At 49.5% G+C, this 12,983-nt stretch overlaps 1 protein-coding gene across 1 annotated transcript in view; it reads left to right on the top strand.

Annotated features, from left to right (window-relative positions):
• RNFT2 (ring finger protein, transmembrane 2) overlaps positions 1–12,983 on the top strand; it is a 66,337-nt gene that overhangs the window by 4,347 nt on the left and 49,007 nt on the right. Inside the window, exons 4-7 of the mRNA XM_008688931.2 lie at positions 2,493–2,971; positions 3,357–3,433; positions 6,437–6,537; positions 10,256–10,409. Of these exons, the coding sequence (XP_008687153.1) occupies positions 2,493–2,971; positions 3,357–3,433; positions 6,437–6,537; positions 10,256–10,409 (811 nt within the window). The remainder of the gene's footprint in view (positions 1–2,492; positions 2,972–3,356; positions 3,434–6,436; positions 6,538–10,255; positions 10,410–12,983) is intronic.

The raw sequence follows: 12,983 nt of genomic DNA, 5'->3' as shown, positions 1-12,983 counted from the left end.
AGAATAAAAGAAATCCCATGGTCAAATGAGGTTGGGAAACACTAAGTTTCAACAAAATTGTTTTTTTCTTTAGTTGCAGGCCTTCTCAGAGCTTTTAGTATGTTCATTCATTCATTCTTTCAAATAGTATTTATTGACCATGCTGTGTGTGTCTGGTGCATTGTGCTGGGCAGGAAAGAGACAGCAAGAACAAACAATCATGATCTTCGATCTCTTGGAGCAGGGCCCACCCTAAAGTGCTGTTCTCGGTGCTGACTGAACATTAGAATCACCTAGAGGGCTCTCACGAACTAGAGATGTCGAGGCCCACCGCCAAAGATTTTGATTCAGTTGGTTAACACTGGGTCTTAGGCACCCGTATTTTTCAGAAGCTCCCCTGAGTGATTATAATGTGCCGCCAGGGTTGAGAGCCAGAGGTAGGCAGTGAAATGACACTTGGGATCAATCCCGTGCAGTGGGTTAGGGTACAGTGAAAACAAGAAGCAAGGACACTGTCACTGTCTGGGAGGTAGGAAGGGCACCACCAAGCAAGAGAGATCTGAGCTACAATCTGATGGATGAGCATAGGAGAACCAGGTGGGATGGGTTGGGGCTGGGACGACATCCCAGTGTCTATGCAAAGGCCTTGCAGTAGGAAGCCCTTGGGTAGTGAGAACAAGGCACATGATGACATTGGAGTTTGGGGCCAGAGCATCTAGGGCATCTGACAGTTTTGTCTCTCTGATCTTTATCCATAAAATGGGAATGATGTTCGTCCCTAGGGATAGTGTTTATCTGAGTCTGCAGGAGGGAGTTTAGAAAGGGAAGCCCTTTTAGTGGGACAGTGAAATAATCAAATATGCATTTTTTAAAAATGCATCCTGGTCTCCCAAGTGGACAGTAGATTATAGAGTCTCGTGTGATGTGCCTGGTGAAAGCTAGCACACATTTACTGAGTACCTACTGTGTGCCCCGGGTTGTGGGGTCCACAGAGGATGACTGGAACTCAGCTCTCACATTCAGTAAGGCCGTGGCAAATTTTAAGTACCATAGGGGTCTGGGAGGTGCCTTGGGGGAAGAGAGGGGAGGGAGGCTCTTTCCTCCTCCCCCTGTCACCTGCCCACCTAGCAAACCAGCTCCACTTGTCTCCGCTCTGCAGACTGAGTTTCCACATCATGCTCCCATTTGAAAAGCCCAAGAGAGATGACCTCCAGACCTCCAGGGCATGGTGCTCATGGCAAAGTGTACCCCGTTCGGGGCTCTCCATTCTTGTAGGAGTAACTCTAGGCTCTCTGCTTCTCCCGCAATGGCTGTCAAAGAGCCACAGAATCCTTTGCCGGATGCGGGTACAGGAGGCCGTGCTCAGAACTAGAGAAGGCAGTTGGCCCTGGAGGTCTCTCCAGAGGGATTAGAGGTCATCGTTCCCATGTATTGAGCCCCTATTCTGTGCTGGGTACATCGCAAAGACTGTTCTAAATTCGATCCCATAGAAGTTCTATGTATGAATGGTGTTTCTACAGGTGAGAAAAGTGAGTGCAGGATTGCTAAGGCCCCTCCCTAGTAAGCGTAGAGCTGGGGTTTGAACGTGGACTCTTCTGGGGAGTCTTCTTGACATTACTATCTGCTGCCCTCCAAATACCAGCTGTGGCCAAGGCTGGGCCCTCTTGGAAACTGGGAGTCATTGAAGATTCCAGGCCCAGAGGAATATGGGGTTCCTGAGGCTTTTCCTGGAATCGTCAAATCATAGAATCAAACTGTGCTGGCTTCTCAGTAGAGTAGAGTGGTGAAGAAAGCAGGCTCCGGAGTTAGCTGAATCTCTCCCACTCGGTCCCTTACCGGTTATATGACTCAGGATGTGTTACTTTCTCTGTGCCTCAGTGTCTTGATCTGTAAGATGGGGGTAATATGAGGACCGAACTCCCAGGGTTGATAGTAGGGTGTCATGATTTAATCAATGGGAAGCCCTTAGAAAAGTATCTGGCTCACGGTAAATTTTCCATGAAAATTATGATCCTATTGCTAGTACTATCTGTCTCTGTTTGCTGGGGCTTCTATGACGAGATACCGTATGCTGAGTGGCTTAAATGTTAGCGATTTATTGTGTTTCTGTTCTGGAGGCTGGAAGTCCAAGATCAAGGTGAGGACAGGGTCGATTTCTTCTGAAACCTTTCTCCCTGGCTTGTGGATGGCCTCCTGCTTTTCCTGCCTCCTCACATGGCCTTCCCTCTGTGTGTGTCGTGTCCTAATCCCCTCTTATAAAGACACTAGTCATATTGGATTAATACCCACCCTAATGGCTTCATTTTAAGTTAATCACCCACTGCCAAGACCCCATCTTCAAATATAGTCACTTTTCTGAGGTCCCGGAGTTAGGGCTTCAACATAGGAATTGGGGGGGGGGGACAATTCAGCCTGCAACAATATTGTACTGTTATTTGCCCCCCATCCTCCACTGGGGTGCTGTCTTTCTCTCCCCCTGACTTGGTGGGGCTCTCTTTTCCCTCCCGGCCCAGAAATCGCAGCCAAGCGCTCAGCTCTGAGGCGAGCGTGGATGAAGGCGGTGTCTTTGAGAGTCTGAAGGCAGAGTCGGCCTCCCCACCTGCGCTCTTCTCCGGTCTCCCTGGCCTCCCAGCAGGCAGCCTGCCCGCCACCCCGTTCCCATCCAGCCTGGTGCTGGGGGCGTCAGCTGGAGGCGGGGACGTGTTCATCCAGATGCCCGCGTCCAGGGAGGAGGGCGGGGGCCGGGGCGAGGGGGGCGCCTACCACCACCGCCAGCCCCACCACCACTTCCACCACAGCGGCCACCGTGGGAACGCATTGCTGCAGCACGTGGGTGGGGACCATCGGGCCCACTCGGACGAGGGGGGAGACGAGCAGCCGGGGACGCCGGCCCCTGCCCTGTCCGAGCTGAAGGCTGTGGTCTGCTGGCTCCAGAAAGGCCTGCCCTTCATCCTGATCCTCCTGGCTAAAGTGTGCTTCCAGCACAAGCTCGGTGAGTCCGGGGTGGGGGTCACAGGTGTGGCAGCCTGGGGCTTTACCTGCTGGGTCGGGGGCCCTTCATCCCAAGTGCCAGGGCAGGGTTGGAGAGGCCTTTGTGGTACCCAGTGCTTAAGAGTATGGGATTCCGAGTCAGACCTCAGTCGCAGTCCTGGTCGGCCAGCTGTGTGACCTGGGACAAGTCACTCACCTTCTCTGAGCCTGTGTCGTCCTCTGTCGAGCGGGGATTGTCATTTGTCCTGTAGAAACTTCCTCTGCTGCTTGGTTGGCATGAAGGAAGAGAGGGGAGTGACTTTTTAGTGTTGCTCACGGTGCCCCGTAGGCTAGGGCCAGGCCCGAGGAGTCTGAGTGGGTGGTGGCAGACCTCTTCTGTCCCACAGGCATTGCCGTGTGCATCGGGATGGCCAGCACCTTTGCCTACGCCAACTCCACACTGCGAGAACAGGTCTCTCTGAAGGTGAGTCACCTGGCGAATTGGCCTAGGTGCCTGTCACGCGGGACCACAAACAGTACGGGCTTACTCCCTGATGGTTCTGTGGATCAGAAGTCTACAGTAGGTCTCTCCAGGTGAAGATCGGCTGCCAACATGATTGTTCTTTTGGGAGGGTTCAGAGGAGATTCCCTTGCCTTGCCTTTCCCAGGTTCCAGAGGTTACCCACATATTTGGCTCGTGCCCTCTTGCCTCCTCCTCTGAGCCCGCAACATCACACCTCTGTGCCCATCTGTCTGTCAGTAGTCCCATCTCCTTGGGACTCTCCCCGCTGTCTCCTGTTCCACGTTTAGGAAGTCGTGATTACGTTGGGCCCAGCTGGAAAATCCAGGAGTCTTCCCCCATCTCAAGGTTAGCTGATCAGCCATCTAAATTCTGCTAGCATAGCCACAGGTGACAGGGACTGGGATGGGGACGTCTCGGGGAGGCCACTCTTCTGCCTGCCACCCCTGGGCAGATCCCTGTAAGTGCCATCCTTCTCCCACACCCTCCCAACAGCAGCGTCTCCTGCACGTGCAGACAGCACCCTTATCTGCCTGACTGCTGTCGTGGTTGTAGCCATCCCACTAGCACTACTGGTTCACGAGTTTCACCATCCAGCGTCACCACCACCATCCCGATTTCCCATCAGACCTCCGTGCGTGCTAACCATGCCGAGCAAAAGCTGGGCAGACGGCACAGCTCATCTTGCAGATTTCTCTCAGTGGCCCAGGAGGGAGGCAGAATCATTCTTACTTCATTTTCTCAATGAGGAAACGGTGGCTCAGACACACTAAGAGCCTTGTGTATGAGGTCTCACAGTCCGTGAAAGTGGTCGTGTCGGGCTTTTAACCCTGGGCCTTGGGCCCACAGGCTGTGCTCACCCCAGGTTGAAATCCCAGCTCCTCCAGCCACCTGCACACAGGCCCTAGAATAGGTTACCTTGGTGATCTCAGTCTCCAGTACCTCCCTGGAAAATGAACCATTCACACTGACTTCATACACGCAAAGAAGGGGTCAAATGAGATAATGCTTAGGAAGCATTTAGCACAGGGCCTGGCGTATAGGAAACATTTAATTGAGCTGCTTTTAACAAGCCTATGCCTTCTACTGTGCATGTGATCCCCTAACAGCCACCATCCTCTCTGACCCTCTCTCTGTTGTTCTCTGGTGCTTTCTTAAAAGCATCTGGGCCTCTGTGAGGCACAGAAGGCAGGTCAGTCTCCGTTTGGCACGTGAGCACATTGACGTTCAGAGCTGGGCATGAACCAGAGGTTCTTCTTGACCCCTAGTCTCATCTTCTTCATGCAAACTCCTTTCTGCTGTTATTAGAACAGCAGGTTGAACACCACCATAGCAGGACGCTTTGGGGGGCTCTCTCTCAAATGCAGTAACATCCAAATGGTGCCTTGGCTTAAATTTTAGGGATCAAAGGATACCTGTATCCGTGGATAGGTGCTCTAGGTAGGGATCTTTGAACCCTATGAAGACACAGCTGACGTGTTGCCTGTCTATACACATTTTCTGTGAAAGAGATCCTGCATGACCCTTAGTAAGTTTAGAAATATCAGCTTACTGCTAGAGAACTCTCCGCTTTGTCCTTCAGAGTTTGGCTTCTCAGGGCATTGCTAATTCTCTCTTTGTATGTCACCTTTGGTTTGGATTTACAGGGGGATTAAACTGGAATCCATTATTTATTGGCGTAAGAAGGGCTGCTGAGTAGATTATTCACATTGATAAGAGCAGTTGGTTGGTTGGAGGTGGTTTCTAGGGTCATTAACCTTGACCGCTCCTGGAATAATGGGTGGATGGAGATGCATTTATTTTGTCTACTCTATGGAAATGTGCTCTGTAACCATGCGTGGGGCACTGAGCTGTGTCTGGAGACAATGGAACATTTACCAAAACCGCAGGGAAGGTTACACTGAGAAAGTTATGACCTCATCTTATTCCAGCAATGCAGCTGCCCTGATCCAGGAAAAGATGAGCTTTTGGGAATCAGCAGCACAGGGGTCTGTGTGTCTCCCAGACTACACAGGCAGGAGCACACCCTGCCCCGCGCCTCCTCTAGAAACTCCCTGGGATGGCTCTCAGGCTGAGAAGCTGCTGGGAAACAGGAAACCAAGAAGGTTTTCCAGTTTTGCTTCCTGGGGACTAATCAGAAATGAGGCTGGAGAAAGAAATAGAGATGGTTTGGGGAAAGACTTTGTTGGCCATATGCATGAGCTTGAATTGAACCCTATAACCAGGTTGAACAGTCAGGCCAGGATAGTAGCCCCACGGTCCAGGCTAGAAAAAGGGAGAGCAGAATTCGCCAACCCGTAGATCTGAATTAACTGCTGGGTTGTAAAGTCTGAATCCTAGATCCTGCCATTTAGTGGATCCGAAAAATGAGCCCATACCAGACTGAAAGTTTACATTTATGAATTTTCCTTCATCCTTAGCAAAACTCGCATTTTCAAATGAGGGCACTGAGGCTTAATACAAGTGCTGTTGAGCAAAAGCTGCTTCCCCGCTCTATGCATCTGGTCCTTACAGGAAATGCACACCAACATTGACTGCATGTAGACACCGTTCTAAGCATTTCCTGTACATTGATTCTCACAACTCTGTAATGGAGTCATAGTATGTACCCATTTTACAGATGAGGAGAGGGAAACACAGAGAGTTTTAGTAACTTGCCCAGCCCTGCGGTTGCAGATCAAGGATTTGAACCCAGGCCGTCCAGCTCCAGAATCCATGCTAACCGTAGAGCCTTTCTGCTTTTTCATTTAGCAGGTTCCACATTTCTGTCACCTTCTCTGGGACCACCCCTTGGGTTCCAGTGGGATGGGAAGATGCCAGTGCCTGTCCCTTCACCATCAGTCCCTGCTTCTTCCAAACCTTTGAGAAAGGGAAAAGTGGCCACTTGTCAGAGAACTTTTTGGAATGTTTTGCAATGTGCACCTCTGGCATTGCGGCATCTCTGCAAATCTCTTGCTTTGTTTCCAGGAGAAGAGGTCGGTGCTGGTCATCTTATGGATCTTGGCCTTTCTGGCTGGGAACACCCTGTATGTGCTCTATACGTTCAGTTCCCAACAGCTGTACAACAGGTGAGCCGGGGGGGGGGGGGGGGGGTCTGACCCCTGGCAGGAAAGTGGGGGGTACTTTGCTGGGCTTGGGACACACAGCTCCTTCACTTGCGAACAATGCATTGGCTCTGTGTCATGTAAGTTTTCGATTCCACCCTCTTGTATACATGTGTGCTGGAGCAGAACTCTCTAGTAGAAATACACTACAAGCCACATGTGTGACTTACATTCCATAGTGGGTAGGTGGGAGAGGGTTGGCCAGCGAGGGCCTGTAGGACTAGGCTGAAACTCCAGCCAAGCTTCCAAATCATGTGTGTCGCTTTTAAAAATGGACTTTGAGGAATGGGCAGTTTCTCCACTTTCTGGGACCACTCCATAAAAGCAATCTGGGGAGTTCATTCTAAAGCATCAGCACACATCACACACACTGCATTACTGTCTGGCCCAGGATATCAAGGTCCTGGTGGGTGGAGGATGGAGGAGGTAGCGTTTCCCAGAAACTTGGATGAGTTTCCAGCTCATGCCATTCTCTGGGTATGATCACATTCACAGGCTCAGACGTCTGTGCCCCCATCGACCCAGAGCTGAGTCCAACTGGCAGCACAGAAAGAGAGAGAGAAGCTTAGAAAAGCAACACAGTTGAGCCCCCTTCCGTAATAATGTCAATGGTCTAGAGTGTGTTTATAAGTGATACCCATAACCATTATCTCATTTTACCCTCCCAGTGACCCGGCAGGGTATTGCTGGCCCCATTTCACAGGTGCGGAAACTGCGGCTTCATGAAGCTTTTCCTAATGAGTCTTAGTCCTTAACAGTGAGATCGAATCTTCCTAAGACTTGAAATCTGATGACTACCATCGTTCCACTGACCAGCTTTATGCCTTTGGCAAATAATGGAAACTCCTTTTTCCAGTTTCCTCATTTGGGGAACCAGGACCAGATTATTCTTGCCTTATACACCTGACAGGCTAACTTTTCGGAAGGCCAGATGTTATAATATATGAAAAGTACTTATTAGGAAAACGGGGTGCTATGAGGAGCAAATGAATTCATTGACGTTAAGACTTTCGCATGGGCCAGGCCCACCTGGAGTGCTCAGGACAGGTTGGCCCACATCATCATCACAGAACACAGGCTTGTCGCTGGAGACCTCCTCTCCCCAGTTAAGCTCATTCTCTAGGCTCGAAATTGACTTCTGTGCCTCCAGCCGCACTCTCTTGCCTGGGTTCTCTTTAACTGTAGACGGCGGCAGTGAGATTTCTAGGTAGAAGCCAGAACGGCACCCTGCGGCCAGTGCTGTGTGGCTCTGGGCAGACGGCTCCACCTCTCGGAGTCTCAGTTTTCTTGCCGATAAGGGGGCCCAAACCACACACCCTGCTTAGGGAGCTGAATTCTCCGTGAAACATTGATATATCATAATCCTATCCTGATCAATACTATTCTTTCATCATGAATTACCATAGGTGTTGGTGGTGGTGCCTCACGAGGGGTGAAACTGACAATAAAATACATCAGTCCATTAAAGTTCATAACGAGTGTCAGAAATAAGTGGACTTGGATGCCTGGGTGGTGCAGTTCGTTAAGTGTTCAACTCTTTGTTTCTGCTCAGATCGTGATCTCAGCGTCCTGAGATCAAGCCCCATGTCGGGCTCTGCACTGGGCATGGAGTCTGCTTAAGATTCTCTTCTCCCTTTCCTCCTCCCCTCCATGCATGCGCACTCACGCGCTTCTGCCCTCTCTCTCTCAAATAAATAAATAAAATCTTAAAAATATAAAAAAGAAGGAAGTGAACTTAGCAATCAATCTGCAGAAACACTTTGACCCTGCCCCTCCTCCAAAAGCAAGAACAGGAAAAAAAACCACTGAGAGGGTGAATTACAACCCAGACAGGTGAATCTAACACCAGCGGGCATCTTTGAGGTAAAAGTAGAAGTTAGATCTTCATTGTATTGCCATCACAGAAGCGTAATAGAGAAGCAGAGTGTGGAAGTCAGCCAACCAGCCCAGGGTCCCAGGGTAGGACAGGAGCAGAGGCAAAGGGTGCTCAGGGCTGCCAGCCTCTCCCTGGGTTAAAACGTGGATGGCCACTCCAACCTGGAGGCAAGGCATCCTCCAGAGACAAGACTAGAACGTGAAAGGACACAGAAGGTATCAGGAGAGGTTGCCAAAATAGATTGTTTTTATTGATTTTCCCCTACTCTAGCTCTTTGAGAATCTTTATTATAAATAGAAATAGATTTTTAAAAATAAAAGTAAAAAACAGACCAGTTCATTCCTAGGAGGCTATAATAAGAGAGCCCAGTTTGTGCTATTTCCTGCCAGCCCAGCAGCATATGTTAGAAGCACTCAGAAAGCATCCACGCTGGGCTGGGTGCACTGCTCCCTGCTTTACGGGGGGACAGAGGACTTAGTGTGGCATTTGCTCAGAGCCTTGAATCCAGCAGGAGGAAAAGGGAGTGGACCAGCACAGTTTGGATGCTGGTTCCTGTCCTGGCTCCCATTCTAGCCAAGAGCCGTGGGCAGGTGACTATACCTCTTGGTGCTCTAGTGTCTCCAGCTCAGATGGGAATAATCATAGCGTCTTTGGGAAAATAAAATGGGTTAAGACATGTAAAAAGTGTGTAGGATAGGCCAGCAATGATGTAAGCAGCCAAGATATCCTAGCTGCTATATTATTATTATGAATAACCGTCATTCTCAGAGGTGGTAGAGAGCAGTGCTACTCAAAATGTGGTCAAAGTTGGAGAATGGCTTGTTGTGTGTGTTTAACAAGGTAAGTGCAAAAATTGAGCATGAAGTTAGCTTACCTGGTCACAGATGGGTAGAATGGGTTTACATACTCTGCGTAGCACTGCTATGGGGTAAAGATTGAAAACATTAACTACAGCCAGGATACCCGGGTCCAAATACACCTCTCTCCCTCAGTATTTGTAGGACCTTATGCATGTTACTTTATCTTTCTATGCCTCTGTTTCCTCATCTGCAAAATGGGGTTGTAAGAGTGCCTACCTCATAGAGTGGCTGTTACTGTCACTGCTGCATGGCAGGGTCTGTAGTACATCTATGATCTCGTTGAATCTCACCAATAACACTATGAAGGAGGGAATCAGTCCCATTTTGCAGATGAGACCACTGAGGCTTATAGAGATAACATTATTTGCCCAGGATCCAATAAATGGAGAAAACTGGATTCAAATTCAGGACTTTCTGATATTAATGCCCATATGCTTATCATGCCATGTGATCTTGGGCCACTTACTTCACCTCTCCAAGCCTCAATGCTTCATTTATAAAGTGGGAATTAGCCATGTTCACTGTGCAGGACAATGAGATACAGTGAGCAGAGAACTTAGCACAGTGTTTGCACTTCAATTTCCCTCTTCCATATATAGTGTTGGCCAACCTACCTGTCTACCTCCCTTTTGCTTCCTCTTATGAAGCTTACTGTGGACTCATAAAACTGGAGGACACCTTAACTAATGAGGCTCCTGGCCAATCTCGATGCATAGCCCTCAGGGGAACTGAGGCTCAGAGAGGTTAAGACATCCACCAGAGGTCACACAGCAAGTTAGTAGCAGATTCAGAAACAGAACACAGATGTCCGGTTCCCAGGTCAGTTCTCTGTCGACAGGTAATACTTAACAAAGCTCCCAGAGCGAGTAGCAGGAGCCGCCAAGGGCCAGGGACCTTAAGTGAGTATCCTGACTCTCTGAACCTTCCCCCCCCCGCCCCCCCGCAGCCTCATATTCCTGAAGCCCAACCTGGAGACGCTGGACTTCTTCGACCTGCTGTGGATTGTGGGCATTGCCGACTTTGTGCTGAAGTATGTCACCATCGCCCTCAAGTGCCTCATCGTGGCCCTACCCAAGATCATCCTGGCAGTCAAGTCCAAGGTAGGCACCGGGTGTGGCCACCAGGTAGCTCCAGTCATGCCGATCATGCAGGGGATTCGGGGCACCTTCTGGAAGAGGGAAGCATAAGTGTGGGCAGAGCTGATGCCAGCAAATCAAATAAACAGAGCCTGTCGCCCACCTCTTACAGTTCCCCGAGTCTGAGCGTGTTCTTTGTGGTCACCACCAACCTCCCCCTGCAAGGGCACCTCTGAGTTTCATTGTTCGAAACTGCCCTTAATGCAATTTTCATCTAAGTGTCCCCTGAGAAAGGAAAAGAACATGTGGACATGCCCTGGGTCCGGCTTCTCCCAGGGAAGGATGGCTTTCATAGGTTTCAACTCTTTGTGACTTTAGGAGCGTTGTTTTTTAAAGGCAGGGTACTGAGGCTCAGAAGAAACAAACTCCATGATCGATTAGGGATGTCTGCCATGGACCCAGGATGTGGTGTGGTGGCAGGGGTGCTTTGCGTGCCGGAAGGGCCTGCGGGCAGGTGTTAGGATAGATAACTGTTGTAATTCAGAGGACTGAGCAGAGTTGGGAAAAGACATCATCTTTAGGGGTTAATTCATGCCAGTGCCTCTGCTAGAAGACTCAAAGCAGAGAATCTGGACGAGGGGGACGCACTCAAGAATTTCTGAAGACTCCTGCTTTCCATTCTGTAAAAGCAGCCATCTTTTCAACTTCTGAAAGCCCAGAATTCATCGAGGGCCTTGGCTGGCAGGAGAGCAGATTGGAACTGGCCGTCCATCTTGAGTGCCCAAAGCCATTGGCCAAGCGCATCAGAAAAACACTGCTGTGTCCCCTCTTTACTCACACACTCAGTACTTCTGACAGGACACGTGTGGGGTTCCCACATGTCAGGCAATGCTCTGGCACCAGCTGGGTGTCCTGCAGTTCAATTCTGACACTGTCTGCCTGGAGGTCGCATCCCATCCCACATGCGAAGGGCTCAGTCCTATAAGACTGTCCCCATCCCACTTCAGGTACCAATTGCCAGGCCAGATTGTCACCTGTGGTCTGACTGACTGGTTGTCAATCAGGGTTCCCCTGACCCACTCCTTGGGTTCAGTCATTTGCTAGAATAGCTCACAGAACTCAGGGAAACACTTTCATTTACCTGTGTATTCTGTCATAAAGGATATGATAAGCAATACTGAGGAATAACCAGATGAGGGGCGCCTGGGTGGCTCAGTCATTAAGCGTCTGCCTTCGGCTCAGGGCGTGATCCCGGTGTTCTGGGATCCTCCCCTGGGAGCCTGCTTCTTCCTCTCCCACTCCTGCTTGTGTTCCCTCTCTCGCTGGCTGTCTCTCTCTCTCTGTCAAATAAATAAATAAAAACTCTTTAAAAAAAAACTCCAAAATGGGTTTCACGGGGCTTAAGTCAGGGTGGGGCAGGGCTGCATTCTTCCTCCATCTTTGGTCAGTAATGGCAGGCTGAGTCCTTCTGTCTTTTCTCTCTCTGACCTCTGCTTTTGTCATCACCTCTTTAAGCCTGAAACTCTTGCCTCTGTCTCATGAGGACCCTCGTGATGACATTGAACCTACCCAGAGAATCCAGGACAACTGCTAAGTCCTTTTTGTCATGGGAGGTTAACATTCACAGCTTTGGGGCATCAGGATGAGGACATCTTTCAGATCGGTACTGTTCTAAGTGCTTTATACACATAAGCTCATTGAATCTGCACAACCCCATGAAGTAGGTACTGTTGTTACTACCATCCCCTTTCACAGACATGGGAAACGGTTCTGAACACACAGGTCCCATTGTGGGCAGCCCTCCACAGACAGCTTTCTGTCAAGGGTTAGTAATTATGCCCTCTTCTCACCCCTTCCAAGCTAGGGTGTAACAGCTCCCTGCCTATGGAAGCTTCTCCACCCCTGGTTGCTTTCCCTAAACCCTGCCCACACCTCTGTAAAGAACAGACGTATTAAACTCTTTTTCAATTAATAAATGGCCAAAAGATTGAAACACCCTTCACCAGAGAAGATCTACCGGTAACAAATTGGTACCTGAAAAAATGCTCACCATCATTAGTAATTAGCTGGAAAACCAGTGAGTTGCCACACACGTGGGTGATGGTGGCCAACACGGAAGGGCCAGACCACACCATATACTGCATGTGGACAGAGCTGCGGGAGAACTTCCGGTGGGATGTAAATGGTACCATCCACTTTGGAAGCCAGTTTGGCGGTTTTTTAAAAGGTGAAGCATACGCCTGCCATAGGGCCCAGCCCTCCCACCCGTAGGCGTCCACCCGGGAGGAGTGATAGCTTACGTCCATGTGAAGACTTGTGTGTGAATGTTCGTACAGCTTTAGTTGTAATATCCACAAACTGGAAATCACCCAAATTCCCATGAATAGGTGAACAGAAAAATTTTGGTATCTGCATGCAAGAAAATACAACTCAGCTGTACGTAAAGGGACAAGCTACAGTTGATCCTTGAAGGACACAGTTTTGAGCCGCATGGGTCCACTTATACATGATGTTTTTCTGATAAATACAGCACAGAACTGTCAATGTATTTTCCTTATGATTTTCTTTTTTTCTTTTAAGATTTTATTTATTTGACAG

The sequence above is a fragment of the Ursus maritimus genome, unplaced genomic scaffold (assembly GCF_017311325.1).
Source record: "Ursus maritimus isolate PB19 unplaced genomic scaffold, ASM1731132v1 scaffold_33, whole genome shotgun sequence".
Classification (NCBI taxonomy): domain Eukaryota; kingdom Metazoa; phylum Chordata; class Mammalia; order Carnivora; family Ursidae; genus Ursus; species Ursus maritimus.
This window is presented reverse-complemented; position numbering and strand designations above follow the sequence as displayed.